The sequence below is a fragment of the Poecilia reticulata genome, chromosome 17 (genome assembly GCF_904066995.2).
Source record: "Poecilia reticulata chromosome 17, P_reticulata-male-v2, whole genome shotgun sequence".
Classification (NCBI taxonomy): Eukaryota; Metazoa; Chordata; class Actinopteri; order Cyprinodontiformes; family Poeciliidae; genus Poecilia; species Poecilia reticulata.
The window spans coordinates 9,048,018-9,070,490 of record NC_088846.1 but is presented as its reverse complement, the minus strand read 5'-3'; the positions used below and the strand labels follow the sequence as shown (position 1 = coordinate 9,070,490).

Here is a 22,473-nt window from a genome sequence, read left to right as displayed (position 1 = left end):
AAACCACTCATCTAGCAGCTTATGAAACAATATTGGTGTCTTTGTGGCTTAAAGTTTAAAACTCGGTGAGATTTTCTCCCCCTGTGTGTCAGGCATGTGCTGATTTATAAAGTCCATTTCAGTATTTAGCAACCAGGTTTTGTTGGGAAGCGGTCCCAGGGCTGCCGTTTCTGTGAGTCAGTGACGGAGAAATGCGTCCGTTCTCGTGTTGCTCCTGCTATCCGGACTGCCGGTTGGATCTTGGTCACAGGTCTGAGCTGCCCGCAGCCCAACACCTGCGGGGGCGTAGAAAGCTTCCTGCCTTATTTCGTCCGATTTATGGTCTGAAATGTTATAACACGTTGAAAGCTGATTCAGACTCTCTTCGTTTTACCTTTCCTCTCCAGAAGACGGAAACTGTCTGAAGATGTTGCGCTGAAATGTAGCAGGTTGATTTTTTTTTTTTTTTCGTTTCTCCTCGGCAAAGACCAGGTTGAATCCTGGGAGATGAAGGATCCTGGAATTAAAATCTAATCAATAATTTCTAATATTTATTTTTTTGCTTACTAGTTAAAAAGAAGAAGAAAACTTTGTTGGACTAAAACCAATATCTGAACCATTTATTTTTTGCATACAATTCCAAGTATTTTTAGGGAATGTCTCTGCCAGCTTTGCACGTCTAGAGACTAAACTTTTTGTCCAGCCAAAGCTCAATCAGACTGCACTGAGAGCTTCGATCATCTAACAGGTTTTCTTCCGTCATAGCCCTGTGTTTAGGTTTATCCGTTGTTGCTTTTACTCTTAACCAGATTCCCTTTCACTGCTGGAGCGACTTTGGGTCCTTCAACACACACCGGGCGTGTTTTTGTCAAGAGTCGACAGAGCAGAGCAGATTGCTGGACTTTAGGTCTGTATGAGGTTTTATGAAGAGCTTTATTCCTCCTGACTTGAACAAGTTTGGAAAGTGTGGGTTGTTAAACGGAACAGAATGAATTTGTACGTTTCATCAGAGTGTGATGGTGCCAATGTGCAATACCCTTTGGTTTTTCTGTGATCCGGAGTCCCTGAGGGCCTCTTATGTGCTTCTCCTATTAATGATCTTCCTGCTGTCAGTGTGGATCGACGGCCTTGTCTGTATAGTTATGCCATAATCTTTTATTTTTTTGTAACTGCGGAAGCAGAATTGAACACGAATGTTTCTTTTTCCACTTTACAAACTGGGCCTACTTTGATGTTGTCAGGAATATAAAATCGGAAACTATTAATTGGGTTAATCACCATAAGTGGATTATTGAAATAATTGTCAACTGATTTTTTTTTTTACATTATATTTCTTGAATTTTATAACATAAAAGAAAAACAAGTGACAGTGATACACTTAATACAGATTCATATTAAATAACTTAGTCCCCAAAGCAACCAAACACAAATAAACAATAATAATAATAATAATAATAATAATAATAAAATAAATAAAATAAAATGAAAAACAAAAAAAAACTCAGCAATTTCTGCACAGTTCTCTTAATGTCCTTTGTAGTGTTTCAGAAACTCGGTCAACGGTGACCATGTTTCTTCAAATTTCGCTTCCTTTCCCCTGACAATATAAGTCAGAGATATTAGAGATATTAGTCTCCTGGCCTGCAAGAGTCCAAAGTCAATCAATTTTAACTGTCTGGAATTAAAAACACAGTTCTCTGGATAAAGACCTAAAACACACATTTTGGCCTCAGCAGGTACATTCACTCCAACGATCTTTGACAAAGTTTGCGTAACTAAGTTCCAATATTGCTGTAATTTTGGACACTCACAGTGAAAAAGAGTACCCTTTCCAACCAAACATTTACAGCAGATATCTGGGATGTTAGGTGCCCAGCGGTTCAGTTTGACTGGAGTTATGCAAGTTCTCATCAACCACTTGCATTGAAGGAGTTTCATCCTTGTATTAATTGACTGCTTTTGGGCTTTTACTACTGATTTAGTAATCTATTAATTGTTAATTGAAGTATACAGCCTGGAGAAAAAGGCTTATTGCTAAAAGAACACATTCAGAGCAGAAATAATGCCAAAACTGTTTAGAAATGTGTACATTTTGTATTTAAGATGAAAACAAACTACTTGTGTGCCAGTTATTTTATTAGATTAATTGATTAATCAGCAGTTTAATTGACTGAATAATCAATAACTTTAGTTGTAGCCCAGAAAATCTCAATAAAACACATAAGAATTTATGATTGCAAAGTAACAAAAATGTGTAAAAACATTCAAGGGGAGTAAAACATTTTTGGCGAGGAGGTGGAAAGAGCAGGAGGCTGTAAGCAACGAGGCTGAGGAGAAAACAGAAAAGGATGAAAAAGTATTCCAGGAGGAACCTTCCGACTTCAGTCTCGCCCCAGCGAACGTGCTGACAGGGTCTGTCTGCAGCAAAGACGGGAGAGCAAGTGTCACACAGCCGGATAAAGTGAAACTGGCACCGCGTAATCCATAACACCCGGGTTTTACAAACTACACAAACAATGAATTCAGATTTACAAGCCAGCGCCAGCTCGAGCGTCGAGAACGTGAAATCGTCGACTTTCTGACTTTAAAACAGTTTGCGTCGTGTCCGGTTTGCTCCGCAGCAAATGGATCCGCATTAAAACGGGTTCGTCTGCTGGAGGAAAAGGTGTCCGATCAAAGATTTCACAGCGCAGATTTATCAGTCACCGTTTTGACCTTTTGCTCGTGAAGTCAGACTAATCTGCGGTTTTCGCTGGAGGTTTGAAGATGCGGCATTCGATCACGGCCCTTTCCTCCTCAAACATACACACACGACTCAGGTGGAAGAGTTGCAAGACTAAGCTTTAAATCAGAGCCCAATAAAAGGCTAGTTATTGATTGTTTCCCGGTGCTAAAGCACGATTATAAAAGTGTCCACACCTCCACACGGCAACTGCCACATTATCAGATTTTATGTGAAGCCCCCCGTTTAGTCTGAGTGGCCGTCTGGGACGGATGTGCAAAGACAACAGGAGAAAAGGAATGAGATATGGATGAATGAACTGGGGAAATGAATGGGTTTTTGTTGGGTTTTTATTCCTTTTTATGGTTCCATCATTGGTGTGTGTTCGGGCTCGTTGTCCACAACTGGAAAGATTTGTCTTCAGAAAAAGTACGCCGACGCAGCGACGGTGAGTCACTGCACGCAAATAGACACTGACTCAGTGGCCAGAATCAAGGTGTACCAGTTCAAAAACGTAGCAGATTCAAAACCATTTAAATATAACGAGATGGTGTGCAGGTCAGTTTAATGAGATGCCAAAAAGAAGAAAAGAAAAAAAACAGCATCATCCAAGAGCCAAAACTTATCAAAAACAATTTTTCTCTTTTTCTAAGTTGCTGTGTTTCGAAATGTGAAATTGTGCAATTATATAATCAACGGAAACGCCACTGGTGTTGCTTCACACTGATGATCAGTTAATTAAAAGAAGGCTACTGAACCTTTCCCTTGATTTCAGGAGTCAAAATTTGGATATTTGCTTTTGAAAAGTAAAGGAGTGCCTTGAAATAAAATCACACACACTCAGATATTCCTGAGACGCTGTAAGGCTTGTAGCTTCCTACACATTGCAAATACAAATATCCAGTCAGTTCTTCATAACTGTGACATTGCACGCAGAGATAACGAGACGACAAGAGGTGCAGGTGATGTCGAGTCAAACTGCAATCACAGTTGTGAAGTGTGAAGTGTTGCAATTGTGATGCATCGTTTGCAGTATTTCCTGAAATGTAACATTTTAAGAGTTCCTGCTCCATCTGTGGCTTGCAGTGAGTCGTGGGGCCGTTGCGTAACGGGACGGAAAGAAAAGTTTCCTCAAAATGAGAGTTAATCATAAATGCAGTCATCACATTTTCAGAAATAGCGTCGCAGTGAAACATCGTTCTGAAACTGTGCAGTCCTAGTGAAGACGACTGTCATTTTATATTTACTGTCTTTACTCAAGAGCCATGCAGGCTAATGGTTTGGGTTATTTTTGTACATATGTATGTGTGTGTGTCTGTGTGTATTCGTTCCAATCGTGCCGAATCTCCTGCGAGCTCCGCGATATCATGGAAGTGTTTTTGCGAAATCTGCGACGCCGAATTCCAAGTTTTCTGGCATTGCGAATCCCAGTCTGTCTCCGCACACGTGGCAGCAAGAAAAGCTTGTTATGTTAATGCGATCTGGCAAACAGCAACTATATTGGCTTGTCAGATGTGGAGGCAGGCATTATTGAAACCTCACTGAGGAGTGTCTGGTCATGTTGGGAGACGTGCACACAGATGGATATCTGACATTTTGATTCTCGCGTGTGCGTCTGGAGCGGGGGTGAGACCCCGAAAGCAGCAACGTGATGAACGAGATCCGGAAACCTTTTGACCTTTTGACTCGCTCCAGGCCCCTTAATACAACAAAGTACAGCTACGTGAAGGGCTTCGTCTGAATCGATGTTTAACTGACAGGATTTGTGTCCGACCAACTGGTTAATCAGAAATCAAAAGTGTTATGAAAGATGGTTTTCTCTTGTCCAAGCTTGCCTCTTATTTTTATTTATTTATTTTTTTTGTGGAAAAGTCTGCATCGTCTTCTCCCGTTATGTGTTTTGAAGAGAAGTTATACATGGCCTTTAAATACTATGAATTTAAACAACGTAGCGTGGTTTATAATGAGCTACTTTAAGTCTGTTCTCGGCAGAAAAACCTTTTCCTGTAAAGTTGTACGTCTACATACTGAAATTTCTGCCTGTTCTTCTCGGCAACATAAATGAATTTAGATCATCTGTGAAGCTTAATTTTCAAGTTTTCCTTCAAATTTCTTTAGTTCTATATTAGCTGGGACATTCTAGCACAAGATATCCTTTAAACTAAATAATTGAGTTATAGATTTGTCTTTCTGTTTTGTATGTCCAGCGTTGTCCTGTATCTTAACCCCATCCATCGTCCAATCAACTCTGACCAGTTTCTCTATCCCTTCTAAAGAAAAGTGTCTTTTTAGCATGATGCTGCCACCATCAAGTTTCACCATATAGATGCTGAATTTGATGACATAACGCTATAAAATAAGTTGAGCTTCGGTCTCAACTTTATCCACAGGTTTTATATTGTCTCCTCTTTTTATAAATTTTAAACCAGGACGTATTTAGGCTTCTTACAACAATCATTTCCTTCTGTCCCCTCTTCCATTAACTTTCCGAATGCATCTGCTGTCCTTGAAACGGATTATCCCACCTGAGCTATGGATGTCAGGTGCTCCTCCAGAGTCGCCCTGAACCTCTTGGCAGCATTTCTGATTATTACCGTCCTCATGGCTTCTACTGGTGCTTCTACAACGCACTGAAAGCGTAACGGTGTGATGATAAAACTTGACCTCCCCAAAAAAAGAAATAAAATGTGTACCATTATGAGGGTATAAATAGAAACATGTTCAGAGTTTAAAATCCCCATTGTGCTGGCAGAAACGCGATTGTCGCCGTGTCGAAAGGTCTCCCCGGCCTGCCTGTGAATCGTCCTACCTGTCTGCGTGGCTCCATTTTTAATTAACGCAGCGCAATGATTAAAGTTTTGACTTAATTATCTTTATCTTTTCTCCCAGGGTGTTCGAGTCTCCGCGGGAACCTGAATGAGACGCTTCACGAGGGAGGAGACGGGGAGAGAGAAGAACAACAGCTCGCGGAGGCTTTGTGAGATAGACGGTGATATCGGACCACATTGACGAAAGAGGAAGAAGTGATTGACACCTGCCCTCCAGCTCGGCGTGAAGGGCAAAGGAAGGGAGAGCGAGGGGAGGGGGGGATGAGGTGAAAACAGAAGAGAATGAAGACGGTCAGAAAACAAGAGCTGCCTTATTCCATCCCCCGTGAGCAATAGAACAACAAGACAAGATGATTTCAAGGAATCTTCTCCTGTTGGTATTCTTGTCCCTTTGGGAGGTTTTTTTGGGAGGAGCCTCGGTGAGCAAGGTGGTACGCAGGAGAGGGGCGGCCGGGTCACACATAGCGAGGCGAGGGGAGAGCAAACCTGCAGACCAATGGGACGACGGCGAGGATTCAAACGCGATGCCCATGGTCACTTTGAGGAACCTGATAAGTCGCGAGCAGCTGAGCGACTCCAGGTTCCCTCACGCCAAAATGGTTTTGAGCAACAAAGAGAGGCAATCCATCAAGCCCAAGCGCGAGGTCGACTCCGTCAGTAGAAACGACGGGATGGCGGCTGTGTTGTCCAGCAGCAAGGCGTCAAACCTGGAGGCGAGGAAAGTTAAAAACGGCACGAGAAGCGCAGAGACTTCCAACACGATGCGGTCGGAGAAATCCTTCGTCCATCACAAGGCGGAAATGCATTCCAATAAAACCAGGGCCAAATCCGGCTCCAGGTCCAGGAGCAGGCCCGATTTAAGCGCCCACACCACAGGTATGCCCGGGAAAGGGTTCAGCGTCGATTCAAGCAGAAAGCTCAACCTCACCGGGAGTTACGGCGTGCTTAAGCTGCTGTCGAAAGAGAACTTAGTCAGGATTGTCAACTCCCAAATGCAGAAAGTTCCCGGCCTCGGCTTTCCAAGCAAGGGCAGCCGGAGCAGGAAGAGAGACTTGATTGACGTTAATCACGAGCAATTAGAGACTCAGAAGGAGCAGAGACAAGATATGGCTGCCATTCAGCCTCATGCTGGATTCGATAATCAGACCGCATTTCCATATGCGAGCACGGTTACCAGTCCAGATCTCTATCCCCGCCAGAACGCTGCTACTCATATTAATCTGCCGAGCGACGCCAAGCCGGCTTTAAGCAAAGGGCAAGACAGCTTGGGAGCACCGAGCCCCGACGGCGGTGATAACAAGAGCAAACACCTTGCTCGTTCCCTGTCGACACCTCACAGTGCGGCCGGCCTCGGCCCCGAGAAAGAGGCGATAATCAGCCAAACGGAGCCGCCGTTTGCATCGACGAAGCGTCTCCCTGTGTATGTTCTCCCAGAAACAAACAATTCTCCTCCGTCTGTGCTGACGATGCAGCCCCTGGGAGCAAGAGAAGGGAGCAGAGCAGCAGATTCCCGCAGAGACCCATTAACGGAGTCGGCTCGCACCGCTAGAACCGATCCCGGCACGGCGAAGTTCCTCACAGATGAAGACCACAAACTTGTCAACAGCAGCCATGTCCTGAGGCTCCAGCCCGCTCCCAAGTGGAGCCGCAGCGCAAAAGAAGCCGAAGTCCAAGCCGCTGACCCGGTAAATGGAAATGGCCTCGTGTTCGAAGAGGCGTCGGAGTCGGACGCGGAGCGGGGGGCGCAGCGGCCTTTGGAGGGGAGGCGGTCACGCTCTCGCAGCAGGAGGAGCTGGATCTGGAACCAGTTCTTTGTGATTGAAGAATACGCCGGCCCAGAACCTGTGCTCATTGGACGGGTAAGTAAAAAAGGAAAAAAGACAAACTGCTGACTTTTCTGACTTTGAACGTTTTCACAAAAAAAGAAAATGTGTGAAATAAGATTTTCATCTGGGATTGCCCTGTACTTTGCTTCATCCATCTTCCTAGCAGCTCCTACCAGCCTCCCTGTCCCTGCTGGAGAAGAGAATCCCCACGGCAACACAATCTTTCTCTGAATGGATAGTGTGTTTAGGGTGATGTGCGGCGTTAGTCTTCCTGACACATGCAGCATTTGCATGTAGGATATATTTATCGTGACCCTTACATGGCTTTTGTCCTGCCAAACATGCAGAACGTCCACTGCAGAGGCTGTAAACGCTTGGGGAGGAAATAACAGCGCTGCTTTCGACACATTTTCCCATCTGAAAGGTGAATCTCTGCAGCTCTTCCTGAGTTTTCTATTTCTAATTAAAGGTGCAGTATGTTGTTTTTATAAAAACTTTCATGATATTGTGACAGTATAACATGAGACAGATTAATTATGAAAAGAACTGAGCTCCTCTGCCTCCTTTCTATGGCTCCACTGCCATCTGCAGTCAGAATAAACCAATCAGAACCGGGAGGTGGGTCTTAGTGCTGTCAATCACACTTGTGTACATACTGCCACTGTGCTAATGGAGGAGAAACAACTTGGCGTTACTGAAAAACTGTTAATCTGCCATCATTGGCTAGTTAGAATATGTATGCCAATTAGCCATGCATATGCTAGTTAGCATACATATGCTAACTGGCCTAGAGAGAGTGGGGGGATTATCTGTCTCATATTTTACTCTCCTGAAAGTGACAGTTTTAACAAATCTGAAAAAATATAATTTTGTCATACAAGTTACCTACTACAGCACCAAGGCTCTGCTAATTTAATTCTGGACTTTGACTATGTATTCTAACACATGAATAGGCTTCAATCAATCAATCAATCAATCAATCAATCAATCAATCAATCAATCAATCAATTGCTACTCTATAGATAAGGGTTGTCCAAATGGAGGACAAACCTCCTCCCCAAGCATTTACAGCCTCTACCAGGTTTATCCTTTGGGACTGCACTTTACCATCTTTGCATTAACTCTGACCAGCTTCCCTGCCCGTGCCTCTGACCTGGATCCCTCCAGCACAGTTTGCTGCTGGACCCAAGGCTCTTTGTAATTAGTAAATATGCAAGACCTGAAAATATGCTGAAGCAAAAACCAAAAAAAAAAAAAAAAAAGCTTTATTCATCTTTTATTGCTCAGATTCTGTGAACAATTTTCTGAATATTTTATGAAATTTCCATTCACTCGAGTATTTCACGTAGCTTATTTAACCTCAGGTGATCATCAACGTTGCACTACACCAAAGGTGATTAGTGTAATATAATCCCAGAGTCACGCTTCAAGTTTTTTGTGTGTGCGTGTGTGTGCGCGAGTGTGTGTGTGTGCGCGTCGCCATAACCCTGCAATTGGAATTGATTTACATTCCTCGGCTGCGACGCGGCGCCTTCCAGGTAGTCGTAAAATGTTCGATGAATCAATGATCCACTGAGGCTCAGCAAAAGCCCCAGATTTCTTCTGCCCAAGAGGGGAGACATGATCAACACCAATCTGCACACACCAATGGGAATTGACATGTCCAGCTGAATTAATAGGTTGGTTTTTTTGTTTCTCCCCATCTTCCACCATTGATCCTCTCTCCGAGGCAGAGAAGTCAGAGTGTTGCCTCATGCTCCTGTAGGTCGGACCTGTCGGCTCTCTCTCCCTGTCGGTCTGCAAGGTCCTGCTTATGATGTTTTATTCAGATTGATTTACGCTCCTCTGTTTGACGGCATTCTCCTGCCGCGCTCTTCCTTTGCTCGACGCGCGCTGGGCCGTGGTCCTGCGGCTCTGCAATTTATTACACTCATTGACCGCGCTTGTCTCACCACCCGGCTCCACGCCGCCACACATTCTCTCCTCTTTCCAAAGAATTACGAGCTTCAGGGAGGTCACGTCGACTGGACAGAAGGTGTCTCAAAAGCCGGGCACTGTAATGGCTGGCCTCCCAGTCCCAGGCATGCACCAACTGTCTCCTGAACCCAGCTGCGGTAGATGAGCTAATTTATAAGCCTGTGTGGCCAGTTTGCTCAGCAAATGAATAGTAATGATCCCTGTGTGACTGCTGCGGGCTGCAGAAAGCCACAGAGAGCGAGAAGTGTGTTTGTGTAAGTGTTAGTACTTTAAGTTGAGCTGCTGTTTATGAGCTTTCCAGCACAGTGGGACGCGTCTCGCACTTTCGTAGACAAAAAGGCACAAATTGCCTTCGTATTTTTAGGTCCTGGTTCCCTCTTGCCCACATATGGATGCGACCTGAATTATCCAGCCTCCCTGCTGTTTAGCTAACATTCAAATTGGCTTCTTTTGCGCCTTGACTGATAAAGGTCTGAGCTGGGGGTGTGAAGAAATCTCGTGCTAACTCGATCTCGACAAAATATTTTTTTGGTCAAACTGAAGTTTTTCCTACTCGCCTGTTGGAATAAGTCTAAGTTTTTCATTATTATGAGTCCTTCGTATGAAGACCTGAGGTGTAAGCTTGACACCCTGTATCTGTGTTTGAGACTCTTATTTTGAATTGAAACAGGAAGCATTTGTTGAGTTAAACCGATTAAATAAAGACTTCTGGCTGGAACGACCAACACTGCTATTGTCTTGAAGGACGTGTTTTGTATTTTTCAGGCACATAGCACAATGAAGGAACTATTTTACCTTGATCAAATAAACATCCAATTTATTATAAACTGTGGAATAGAAATTTTGTTTTGTGACTAGCCAAACTACAATTTTTTTAACGACAGTTTGCTGTTACTCAGGTAATGCTACTCTCAAAGTGCTTTCAAATACCTTATATATTGCCTGTCACGTCATACTGAGTATCCAAAATGGTGGCTGATAAAAGTTGTCAGTAAATGTAGCCGGTTGTTGTCCCCCAAGCTGTTTCCAAACCGCCGAGCTTCTGCCTCACAGAGCGCTCCTCCCCGGCGACCCGCTCAGCTCCTTCAGACTAGCCAACAGCAATTAGCAAACGCCTGGTGGATTTGTGCATCAGTTGAGCTCATTATACCAGTTATGTCTCATTGAAGCACTGGTAAAAACCTTGTTAAAAGGTCAAAAGAGGAGCGATGTTGTGATGACTTCCTGATGGCGGAATTTCATAAAAGGGCTGAATTTTTAGTGACCCAATTTCTAGGCGCTAATTTTGTGCAGTTGAATGTCTTAAGTCATATTTAATATAGAATTTTTACAACAACTGAAGGTAACAGAGTTGCTATAAAATGACATTGTCCTATAAGATTAATCAATTCCTTATTCTGTCTGCACAAACAAAGAGCGGGAGCATTTTTACTCTTTTTCAGCCAGTAAAACCTGCTTTAAAATAAGAATAAAGCCTATAAACTACCACTTATATAGTCGCTAACCCTGGATTGGTACGTTTTACATTCATTAAAGATGACTTCCTAAGTAGTTTTTGACTTCGGAAGCCTTCGCTCTATTTGCGAGAACAAAACAACTTCAAGTTTTCCCAGGAGCGTTGCCGTGTTCCCACCTCGTTTCGTCCTCAGGAGCCCCAACGTCGCGTACCGCTCTGCCTCGTTTCAGCAGCCAAACGCAAAACTGTGTAGCCTGAGCAGAATGCAGTGATGTAGTGGGGCTCGGAGAAGACGTTGGAGCCAGCAGTCCAGCTTACAGATGGCATTGTGTGTAAAGCCATTAGTGCCAATCTGCTGTGTCAAGCAGGTATCGGTGCCAGCACATTGTAGGGTACTGAAGGAGGGAACCGCGCCAGGCCACACACATGTGCGAGCGACGGCATCGACACTTGGGAGAGTTCCCAGACCTCCGCTGTGACTATGTGTTTTCGTGCGTGCCCTCGCTTAGAGATGTGTCCGATTAGTACCTCGCCATAGCGCGCAGTGACAGCACACATGAATAATGCTCTTATAGACCTTAATACGCTTATGAATTTTTAATCTTCAGCTCTGCTGTAGTGTAGACTCTATAGGTAGAGAAATCAATGTAAACATTCTCTAGTGTTTATTTCTTTTTTTTTTTTCCCCTTTCACCGTTGGAGCCTTGACTGTGCTTTAATGGAGAGAGTTACAGCGACGGCGTTCTGATCCCAGCTGCACCACGCAGGCCAGAATGCCGCCATCTGGCCAGATACAGCCCGGATCCAAACCAGTTCAGTCAGCGGCAAACGCGGTCGCCTGAGAGTCGTGATGCATTTTTCACCTGAACTCGGCTGTCTGGTCTTGGATACGGAGCAAGGACAGTGTTCATATTTTCTTTTTTTTTCTTTTATCGCCACCATTCTGTTGCGTGTCTTAATCAGCCTCATTGTTTGTTTTTCCAGTCTGAATAAATCTCCACTAAAGCTGGAAACAAGAGCCAAGGCTCTTATCTGGTGATGTCAGTGGGAGACAAATAATCTTTTTGTTAAACTGATAATGAATTATGGGGTCAAATACGGGGAAAAGCAGGCGGTTGAATTTCCAGTAGCTGTGAATGTTTTTTTTTCCCCTTCTTTTTTTCTTTTAAACAAATAGAGAGAAAAAGAGTAGATCTAAAAAGAACCAGTCAATAAAGAAAACCGAAAAAGGAGCCCTTGAATTTTTTTTATTTTTTTATCTCTTTGAGATTTGAGTCTTTTTTGTAAACGACTTGTTCAGGATCTCAAGTCACTAAAAGAAAAAAAAAAAAAGTGAGAAACCTTTTAGCATTAAAATATCTGAGTTTTTCCCCCATCGACGTTCACTCTTTATCTCTCGCCTGCACACGCACAAACACACAGATCACACCCAATACACACGCACGCACACACACAAACGATGCTGCGCTGCGATACGCTCTCATGCTGGAGTGTCACTGCCCCATGATAATTGTGAATTTAATTGATGCTGTCACATGGCCTGTAATGGGGTTTCAAGTGATTGCAGAGGCTGTGTGAAAGCAACAAAAATTTTTTGAGAAGAAAAGGCGCCTCAGCAGAGCAGGGATTAAAAGAAAAAAAGCCTTTCTGATTAGCTTTTCTTCTCCCGTTACTCTTCTCTTGAAATGCAAACTCCCCAGCAGCGCATGTGGGGATGAAACGTGACATGTAACCGTTTCTCAGTGAGGCGACTCCATCTTGGCCTGTGTCACCTTAAAAGCAGCTTCGGTGCATGAGCTACATAGCAGTGCTAGCAAATGTGCAAATGTGGTGGCAACGCAACAGGAAACAGACTTGGGCTATTTTTGTAATTAGCATATCATTAACATCACAATGCATATTCATAACACATTGTGTAATGTGGTGGCATAATAGTAACTATATCTCAAAACAAGCGCGGGCTGATGTGTAGAAATACTTGAAACTTGTGTCAAGTGAATACAACCTTAATATTTTCTAATAAACAACCAACATCGGCAGTGTTTTAGTCGGTAGCTATTCTACGCAGAAGTGTTTGCAAATTGCTGTGATGCATCATGTCGAGCATCAGTGTAGTGACTTATGAAACCTTAAATTATTAAAAAATATTTCCATTTCTATTCGTTAGTGTTTTTTGATTAACTAATCTATCTTTTTTTGCCATCGTGGGATGGACTTTATGTTAAAAGTAATAGCATAGTGTTATGCTATCACTTTATATAGTAAGAGCATAACAAGCTAATTGTAGCAGTTTCATTTGTTGGGCTATCTGGACTGGGAGCCAGCCCACAGTCAGCTGCTTTACAGACAAGCCACTTAATGCCAAATATACCCTCAAACATGTGTAACTTTAGGGTGCATTCACATCAGCCCCGTTTAGTCTGCTTTAGTCGAACACTAGTTATTTATACTTAACGTTTACAGTATGCAAATATCTGTCCTACAAAATGCACGTCTTACTCCTGTCTCAGGATCTATGCAGAAGAACAAATAACCCACTTACTGCCCAACGTGTTATTGATAACTCTTGTTCCTCAGCGCCTCAACCCCTCTGGGTGCGATCTGCACAACATGTGGCATTGTGAAAACACTCGCAGAAAATCATTAGTGAGACGCAGGAGGAGAGTGTCACAGGAAGGTAAAATGTGTTGTCTCGTTGAAGCCCTTCCTGCAGTGGGTGGGCGACGACGTTTAGGCGCATCACGCAGCTGCTGTTTCTGTTGGTTTCTCGTGCTACGTCTGTGCAGGCACAGACGTTTATGGCTGGCATGTATCGACTATAGCTGCATACTTGCATTCATGCCTCTCTTTACAGCCTCAGGTTTAGCTGTCGCTACCAAATCGTACTCGACAGAAACGGTGTGTGCTAAGATTTAAACAAAATGCTTCCCCCGGCTGAAATTTAGTGAACAAACTGCCAAGAGATTCTGACACCGTTGTCCTCTTTTTCAAACTGAAATTGCTTATCTTGAGTATTAGACTGCAATTAGACAAAAAAAAAAAAAACATTGTCAGTGCTGGAAACATAAATTATTTGAAAAAACTTTACACAGTCAAATTGGGATACTTGCGGGGGGGGGAGGAAAACCCCATCCTAACCCAATCTGTTTTTGCTCTATGTGGCTTTCTGTGTGCTACAGTAACATTTCTGAATGCAGCAGGGCAACGTGTTCTGTAGCAATCCCTCAGACCCATGTGGATATATTGTTCACTGTGCCGTGGTCTCTCATGTATTTCCTCCTGAGGGCTGGAAGGTCGCATGCATCAAACAGAAGCTTTCACTGTTACCCTTTACACGCTGAGATTTCCCCCGACTCCCTGGATATTTTTATAAAACAGCTAACTGTGGATGTTGAAAGACCTAAATTATTTGTGGTTTTCCTTTGAGAAATTCTTCTTTAACCAAGGGATGAAACTGGGCTGAGAGAGGTGGATTGCCACCAGTCCTGTTAAAGGGTTGAGACTTTGGTAGATGCTCTTTTGATACCCAATCCGTAGTCATAGAACAGTTATGTAGAAGTGTACAATATACTGAATAACAGTCGTCACACTATATAGTTTGAAGTGACAGTATTATTTTAAAAATGATGTATTTTATTTCTGCATATATACTTGAACAGCTGGATGGACATTGACTGGCCCTTGTGTCCACACCTGGTGAAGAATGTGTTCATTGAGATATAAGAGCTCACAGAGATTTCAACTCAATGAAACTCAACAATACTGTTTGCGCCAAAAGGTAAATTCAATGCTGTCGTAACTGATATCATCCAAACATCTTCCTCACCTGTGGTGGCGCTGCACCAAGAACTACTGAAGGAAATGACACAAAAGCCTCAGAAGAAGACACAAACACAACTTATTGGCATTCGATTCAAAGCGGTTTTAGGCTTTCTCTTTTGTTTTGGTAATAGACCACGAGCCATTTCTCTTGCTAGTGTTAGATTCACACACTTATTTAGGTTTTATTTACCCAGAATGCCTTGCGCTACAATCCACTTCCTCCTTTTGGAGCGGTCTCCAGTCTTGGGTCCGCATCAGAGTCGGATTGGACATTCACACCTTCTCAAAATAAGTGGACTTTCTAGACAAACGAACTACGGATTGATCAACGTTTTTGACTGGGAGTTTGATCGATTATGGATTGATGGACGGTTTGAACGTCCTCCTCTCTCTGCTCTTCCGTTTCTGTGAATCCTCCTTTTCAACTCTGCTGGTATTTGGGGTCACAAGTATTAAAGACAATACCTTGTTCCCATGGTTACGCATCACAACTGTCGTAACGTAATGGAGTTGGGCAAGTACCATTCTTCTGGCATTGCTAAAAAACCCAGACAGGCAGGGTTCTGTACTCTGTCCAATATGTCTCCACCGCGCCACAGTAGAGTCCAGCAGTGCTTTACTCTGATTCCTTGACTTGTATTTGGTGCTCAGAGTCCTGAAAACCCAGTCCATGGATCTCTTTCCTCTCCTGAGTTAATCTGAAGGCCATGTGCTCTGAGTTCCTGAGAGTGACCAATTCTTTCACAAACGGTCTGCATGGATTTGTACAGGATTTCATTGGGAAAGATTGCAACATCTGAATTCAATAATTTGGAGTTGTTGAGCCAATTTTTTAGAAAATATATTTTACTCGATTCTTTGTAGAACACTTCTATCAAAAGTAAAATTGCAATTGCATTATATTAAAAAAAATCTATCCTCCCCTCATTGGATATTTTGATTGTTCTTTGGGGAATTTGTTTTGAAAAGATACACTTGTGTACTATTTACAATAATAGTACAATATCTTCTTTAGTTATCAGGCTTTTTCGTTGTTTTTGTTTAAATTCCCTTCATCTTCAGCAGATCTAACACAAAGCAGCTCACACAGCGATTCTTCACCTGCATCTACTTAATGAGGACACTTTTTGTTTAGCAGGGTCAACCAGTGCTTTGATGTTACCAGTTTAACTACGTTTTGCTGCTAATGAATATAGAAATGTTTCATAAATCCTATTGATCCTTTGACCCAGACAAAAAAATAAATAAATTTACCATTTTTATTATCGCCTGTGCTGAAGTCAAACAATTTCCAGCTGCAAACTTCTGCTTTCCAATAACGTGACTGGAAGCTGCGCTAACCATACAAACAGCTGCAAGTTCAAATGACACACCGAAAATACATAAATACCGCACAGCGTCAAAACTAAAAAGGGCATCAAAAAACATCAAAACCTTGTAAATATGGCTTCAAAGTATAAAAAAACCACCTCGGATAAAAGGGTGGCTTACGAAACTGCAGGAAAGCGAGAGCTGCACAGACAAAGAATGAGGGGGGGGGAGAGAGAAAACCCTGTATGATGGTGCCAATAGGAGGGCCAAACTGACTTTAAACACACACACCTCCTGACAAGCAGCTCATCAATAATAATAAAAAAGGCAAGTCGCTCTGCAAATATCTCTGTTTTCATGTGCTTCCATTCTCCCTGTAGAAATCATTTAGCCTCTGGGTCCAAGCATAGCAGGGGTGAGACAGCAATTAGAGAGTGACTTCAACGCAGAGGGGAGGGAGGGAAGGAGAGAAGGAGGGCTGTGGGGCGGCGCGTGTGTATGTGTGTGTGTGTGGGTAACAAGGTGGAAGAGAGACATTACTACACTGGACAATGGAGGGATGCTGGGGTGAAATTAGGTAAAAGAAAAAAATAAGAGCAGGGTTAAATAAAATAGAGTAAAGGAGTGACCTACAGTATTTTTCAAAAGCATTAATAGTGGGGTTAATGTGTTAATTTTGATTAGTAACATAATTTTAATATGTATTTTTTGTTAATGCAGTTAATCGTATTTATTTTTTTTTCTATACAAAAAAGCCGGAACCTTTGAACTGTGTTTCTGGTACACCCGTAAATCTGATGCACAGTCCCAAAACAATAACGATGGACAACAAATCTGCTTCTTTTGGCCCACTGGGGGTTAAAATAAGCCCCCCAGTGGGTTTCTTCAAAAATAATCTGATGGCCCTCTGGGAAAGACTGTTGTTGTCTATTACAGGAAATACCTAAACCTAAAATATCTTTGTTTACCTCATATATCTACTTATTCAATAATTTAGCAGCATAAAAGCTTTTTGAACCTATTGCCTATTTTATTGATATATAGTCTTCGAATAGATTAACTAATTACAGACCCTGAAATGTACTCAATTAAACATTTTATTTGAGTTCTACCGCTCGTTAATACCTTTTAATCACCCACACGTTTGGACTGCTTACAGCTGCAAACTTAAATGTATTTTATTGGGATTTTTTTCTGATAGACCAACAAATAGTATTGCAGAAGATTAAACAATATTACGCAGTTTTTCTTATTTTTATGCACATACAAAACTGAAGAGCGTTTCGCACATTTGTTTCTGTCCCTCTGAGACGATCATTTGTAAAAACACCTCTGGCTGCAGTGAAAAGTCCCAAGTCCTTTATCCTCCGCTTTTGAAACACGCCTCAAAGTTTTTGTCTTGCTTGCAAAAGAAGGAAATCTCAAATCTTAGCATCTCCCAGCTACCCGTTTTTCAAATTTAGTCGCGTGTTCTTCATTGCATGTAGGAATGGACCATCCAAACACATGTAAACCATCACATTGTAGCTCCAGCTGGATGTTCAGAGTCTCAAATCTTTTGCTGTTTTCTTTCAGGATTGTGCTGGTTTTTGCTCTATGCACCTTCCCAACAACTTTCACCAACCCCTCTAGTCTCTTGTTAAACACAGGCATGATGAGATCAGGAGTGAAACACAGATTGGGTCAAGCTTTCGCTGTGGCTGCCTCAAATTTGTGGAATGACACACTCCTGCAGTGATCTGATCACAGAATCATTAAATCAGCAGTTCAAAATGTTTGATTCTGGTATTTATATCATTGTTTGTTTGAATCGGGAAGCACTCTGGCCAAATTAGTTGCCTTTAAAATATTACAAGTGGATAAATCTGACATTGAACAGTGTGGTCTAATCAACCTGAGGCCTTCAAATGCATTGCAAACACATTTCTTAATTTGCAGTAAATGTTGAATGCAATGTGTAATTTTCATTTCCCTTTACAATTACACACAGTATTCTGCTGGTCTACGCCATGAAACTCCAATGAAATACTTTAAGGTTTGTGCTGGTATGGTGATAAAATATGGAGAGAAAAAAATCGGAGAACGTAGCAAATAAACACTCCGACAGACGGGAAGCAGGGAGGAACTTTTCTCACAACAGAAGCAATCTGAGTCTTCTGCCACTGACCTCGAGGCTCGAGACTAGTTGTCAAAAAACCGCCAGGAGGAAGAGTTTTTGAAGAGATCTTACGGGGAATCCGAGGCATCGATGCCGAGGCTTTAAGAGTTTGCGCAGCGTAAAGCGAGAGCAGAATCCAATAGGAAAGGGAGCGAAAGAATCGAGTAAGCAGTTAAATACCATTTTACTGCAAGCCTCCACGGGGTTTAAATGTGCCTCTGTGCTGAGTGGGTGCAGAATCACGTAGAGGGAGTAATAGGCCGGCTGACTTAAGGAACAAGGCTGCGTGGGTAAAGTAGGAGGAATAAAAGGGGGGCAACCGTAGAGTCTATTAGAGATTAAATTCAGCGGAGACATAACATGCCTTTTCGCTCCTTTATCTCCCTCCTTTCTTACCAGCCCGCGTTTCATCTCGGGATAATGTCGAACAAATCTGCGAGGCAGGCGTCTGAATTTAAAGCATCTTTTTTTTTTTTTTTTTTTTTTTACCCGTTGGATATTACAATGGCAGTTTTTCATCTCCGACAATGCTGCTCGGAATACAGCTGCGCCCGTTTAAGCCCAACATAGAAACGGATTCGCGGATAACCCTGGAAATGTAGGCTAGAGCCTGCGAGACGTTAACGAGGTGGTGTCATAACGCAACACGAAGCCCAAATTGGTGTCGGAAGCGGTTCGTCGCCTCGGGCTTTTAACCCTTCAAGGTTAGCTGTGTCAGTGGTTTGGGGGAGCGCGCTGCAGCTGAAGTGTTTAGTCAGTGGGCAGTAATGCGACAGAGGGGCCGCGTGAAGTAAGGAGACTAAGCTGGAGACTTGGTTGGTGATTATGCATAGCCCTGTGTGAGCTCTGTGACCGTGACCTTCAGCTAATATTTATGCTTGGGCCAGGACCGTGTGCTCCACTTCTCCCCGTGGCCCCGAAGGAGGCTGTGAGTCGGGGGAGCTTTCCCGTCCGCTCCGTCTCCGTCTCCGACCAGGACGAGGGCAGAGGGCCTGGGAGGCGACGAGAGGGCACAGTCGAGGTTAAAGGAGTTATTGATTTAAGTATGTTGTCGAGGTTTGTACCTGCATACAGTTATTATGCAGGAATTAAACAGTATTGGTTTTACAGTCAAAACCAGATATTTACGTACTGTGTAGAAAGATAGAACGTTTTATTTGTATTGCATAACATGAACATACAGTTGATAAAACCGCTCCTGTTGTAGTTCATAAAAAAAATTTCTTATTATTTTGTTCAAATTCAGTAATTAGCAGATATTTCCTTAAGTTGAGGTAGAATTGACTTCTCAACTGTATATAAAGTATATAAGCCAGGAGGAGGGTCTTGGCGCTGTCAGTCACACTTGTGTATGCACTGCTAATGACAGAGGGAAATTGTTAATCCGCCATCCTCGGTAGTCTGAGCATTAATGGCAGCCTCTGCTGTGGGGGGACTAGCTGTAGCGTAGCAGACAGCCGGGGTTGTTGACAGAGTGTGATTGACAGCACTAAGACCCTCCTCCAGGTTCTGATTGGTTGTTTCTGACTGAGCGGTGTTTTTCTGCAGATGGCAGTAGGACCACAGGGAGGAGGTAGAAGAGCTTGACTTTTTTTTTTCTTTAACAGATTATCTTTTTCACACTGTACAAATATGTTTAAAAAAAAAATCATTTATAAAATTTACGTGGACTTGACCACCCGTTGCTCTATGAAGTCAGTCAGAAACACGGCGTCATTAATCAAGTGTAAATTTATTGGTTTTGTATTTTGTAGCTGAGCATCATTAAAAGAAACACTAGCCAACTTACAAATGAGCGAACCGAGAAAGCTGGCTGATTTTCTCGTCCGTTGATAACTAGCTGTCTCGCCAAAGAGGCACAAATAGCCTGACGTGCTCTTAATGTTTTAAGATGTTTCAGGCGTCTCATTCGATTGCCAGTTCACAAGGAAAAGAAAGGTTGATGTGGCACAAACAAGATGTAATTAGGTTGGCATTTATCTGCTGTGTCATCCTGTGTGGAGACGGCCTTCAGTAACAGCACTGCTGGTCAAGAAAATAAATAAATCTGATAAAGGAATTTTCTCTGAGTGATGTGTGTGTCCTCCCCTAAAACTTTGCTGAGAAATCACCAATGAGCGTCCATTATAAAAGTCATAGCTATCTGTAACGGCTTTAGATATCTTACCTTTTAACATATTTCTTGTGCTGCTGAAGTGACCTGAAAAAATGCAACTGAGGGTTTTTTTTGTTTTTTTTTGCACCACTTCAAATATAAATAGGGTGGGTGATACTAATAAAACCCTTTTAGCTTAAAGTTAATTATAAATGTGCCACAGCTGGTGTGAGCATTGAAAACAGTGTGGGGAGAGAAAAAGGCCCCAATGCAGATGCTACAGGGCTACACGGCGAGGGCTTGTCTGCAGAGCGTGGCAATAATCCGATGTGAAGAGCAGAAGGCCAGAGGAGAGGAGAACAGCCCGGTCAAAAGGTGGTGCCGGGTGGGAGGAGGTGACAGGGCTGAAGAGGGAAGAGAGGGAATACGGGAGCAGAGGAGGGAGCAGCAGTCAGGGAGGAGCAGGAATTTATGACACGTAAAGTCAGGCAGGTTAACACTCTGAAATGACCAGGGTGTGTGTTCTGCTCTAAAGGGGCGGTAATATGTATTTTCTTGGCCCAAAGTGCCAATTATTTATTTTTAGTGCAATTAAGTAACCACGCATCAGTGCGGTGCAAAGTCGTGGCATTTTTGCAACGACTTTGCATCAGTCGTTGCAAAAATGCAGCAAATCAAATGTAACTTGAAATAAATCTGACTTTGTAGTTTGACTCGTTGAAATTGGGGTTCTGTCTCTTTAAGAAGCTCCAACTCTTTCCGATACGTTGTCACAGCAACGCCTTTCTGTGTTGCTGTTTGCAACCGTTCTAAGGAGCGACTGTGAGGTTCAGCGTAGCAGACTCACAGTTGCACCAGGCGTTTTTCTAACTGCTGCCGCCGCTAGTCTGGAGGAGCAAAGTGGAGATGAGCTCCAGACGAGGAGCTTCAGTCTCCCTGAATGGGTTGCCATGGGAGATTCAGGGATTACTGAAATATGTATGAAAGAATCAAAACCACACTCCAGGCATACTTTTGGTGAGCAAATAACATTATAACATGATACAAAACTTGTTTAATTTCCAATTCAATCTGGAGAGACTCGGACAGAGAAAGAAAGCGATTAAAGAAAGTTTAATGACAAACATTAAAGTCCGTTGCCGGTCAGGCTCCGGCCGGGGATGTCGAGCTGGAACTTCGATAAGATCGTTAAATATTCCTGATGCTGCATAGGAATGTAATCCGCCCGGGGCCTGTACTGGTGGCGGCGGTCGAAGAAGGATGTGGCCTGAGAGCCAGGAGCAGAAGGTGGAGATGGGGCGGAGGTGGGTTGATCACAGCGGTATGCGGAGGAGGCCGTGGCCAGGAGGTCCTTTTCAACTGGAGCTCGAACAATGATTGGCTGAAGCGAGGCTTGATCCAACGCTGATGGGTCCAGGGTGAAGAGAGGGAGGTGCTGATTGATGAGGCAGGTGAGGCTAAAGAGCCTTCCAGATTGAATTTGGGCAGAAGCTTCATAAGAAAAAAAACAACAATTTACTTAGTTATAACAAAATTTAACAGTTTTTACCGAACTCTAACATCCAAGGCCATGGCTGCTAAACCTGCCTTAAAAACTTGAACACTTTTATAGCATACATAAAACTTTAAAACCACATTACACTTCACACAGTGGACTGTCAGCGGAGCAACAATCCGATCTGCTGACGATTCTGTGACATCACCAGTACATTCAGCCACTAGAGCTCCAGTTATTCAGTCTTCAACATGCCAAAGATTCGTCCGCATTTGTTATTTCAGGTACAAAGTCCTTGTGAGTATGTCTGTGTAGCTTAACAGAGAGAGAGGAAGTGAAAAATAAATAATGTGGAGCTTTAAGCCGCTCTGCATCAGCATTGTGAGAATTTAACCCTTAAAACAGTAAGAGGGATGTTTTGATTGTTGGTTTGTGCACACCGTGCTCTGCAGATGCACCTTCCACATGTCAATACATTTTTAAAGTGCAATGAAAGCGGCAGGTTTCAATCAGCGCCAAAAACGATCAAACTGCATAGCTGAGAGCCGGTGGTCAATAAACTCCCTCCGTGCGAGTGAATGTTTGTTTTTATTGAATGGGATTCCGACAAGTTAGACTTCCATCAGAAAACAAGTCCTATAGCCGCCGTGCTCCTGATGTCGGTTTAATCGCCTCACCTGAGAACGCAGCTGATTTTGATACCAATACGTTTTTTGTTTTTCTTTGCCATACTGAGACAACAGGTAACTCTGCAGCATGAACAGAGTCATGTCAGTCGGTTGTTATTTAATGTTACCAAGGACA

General features: G+C 43.0%; 1 protein-coding gene across 4 annotated transcripts in view; it reads left to right on the top strand.

The window, feature by feature from the left end:
• Positions 1-22,473, top strand: part of cdh24b (cadherin 24, type 2b) — a 220,563-nt gene that overhangs the window by 74,984 nt on the left and 123,106 nt on the right. For all 4 annotated transcript variants that reach the window (XM_008432992.3, XM_017310022.2, XM_081598308.1 and 1 more), the window contains one exon: positions 5,591-7,388. In XM_008432992.3, the coding sequence (XP_008431214.1) occupies positions 5,880-7,388 (1,509 nt within the window). In that variant the 5' untranslated portion in view covers positions 5,591-5,879. The remainder of the gene's footprint in view (positions 1-5,590; positions 7,389-22,473) is intronic.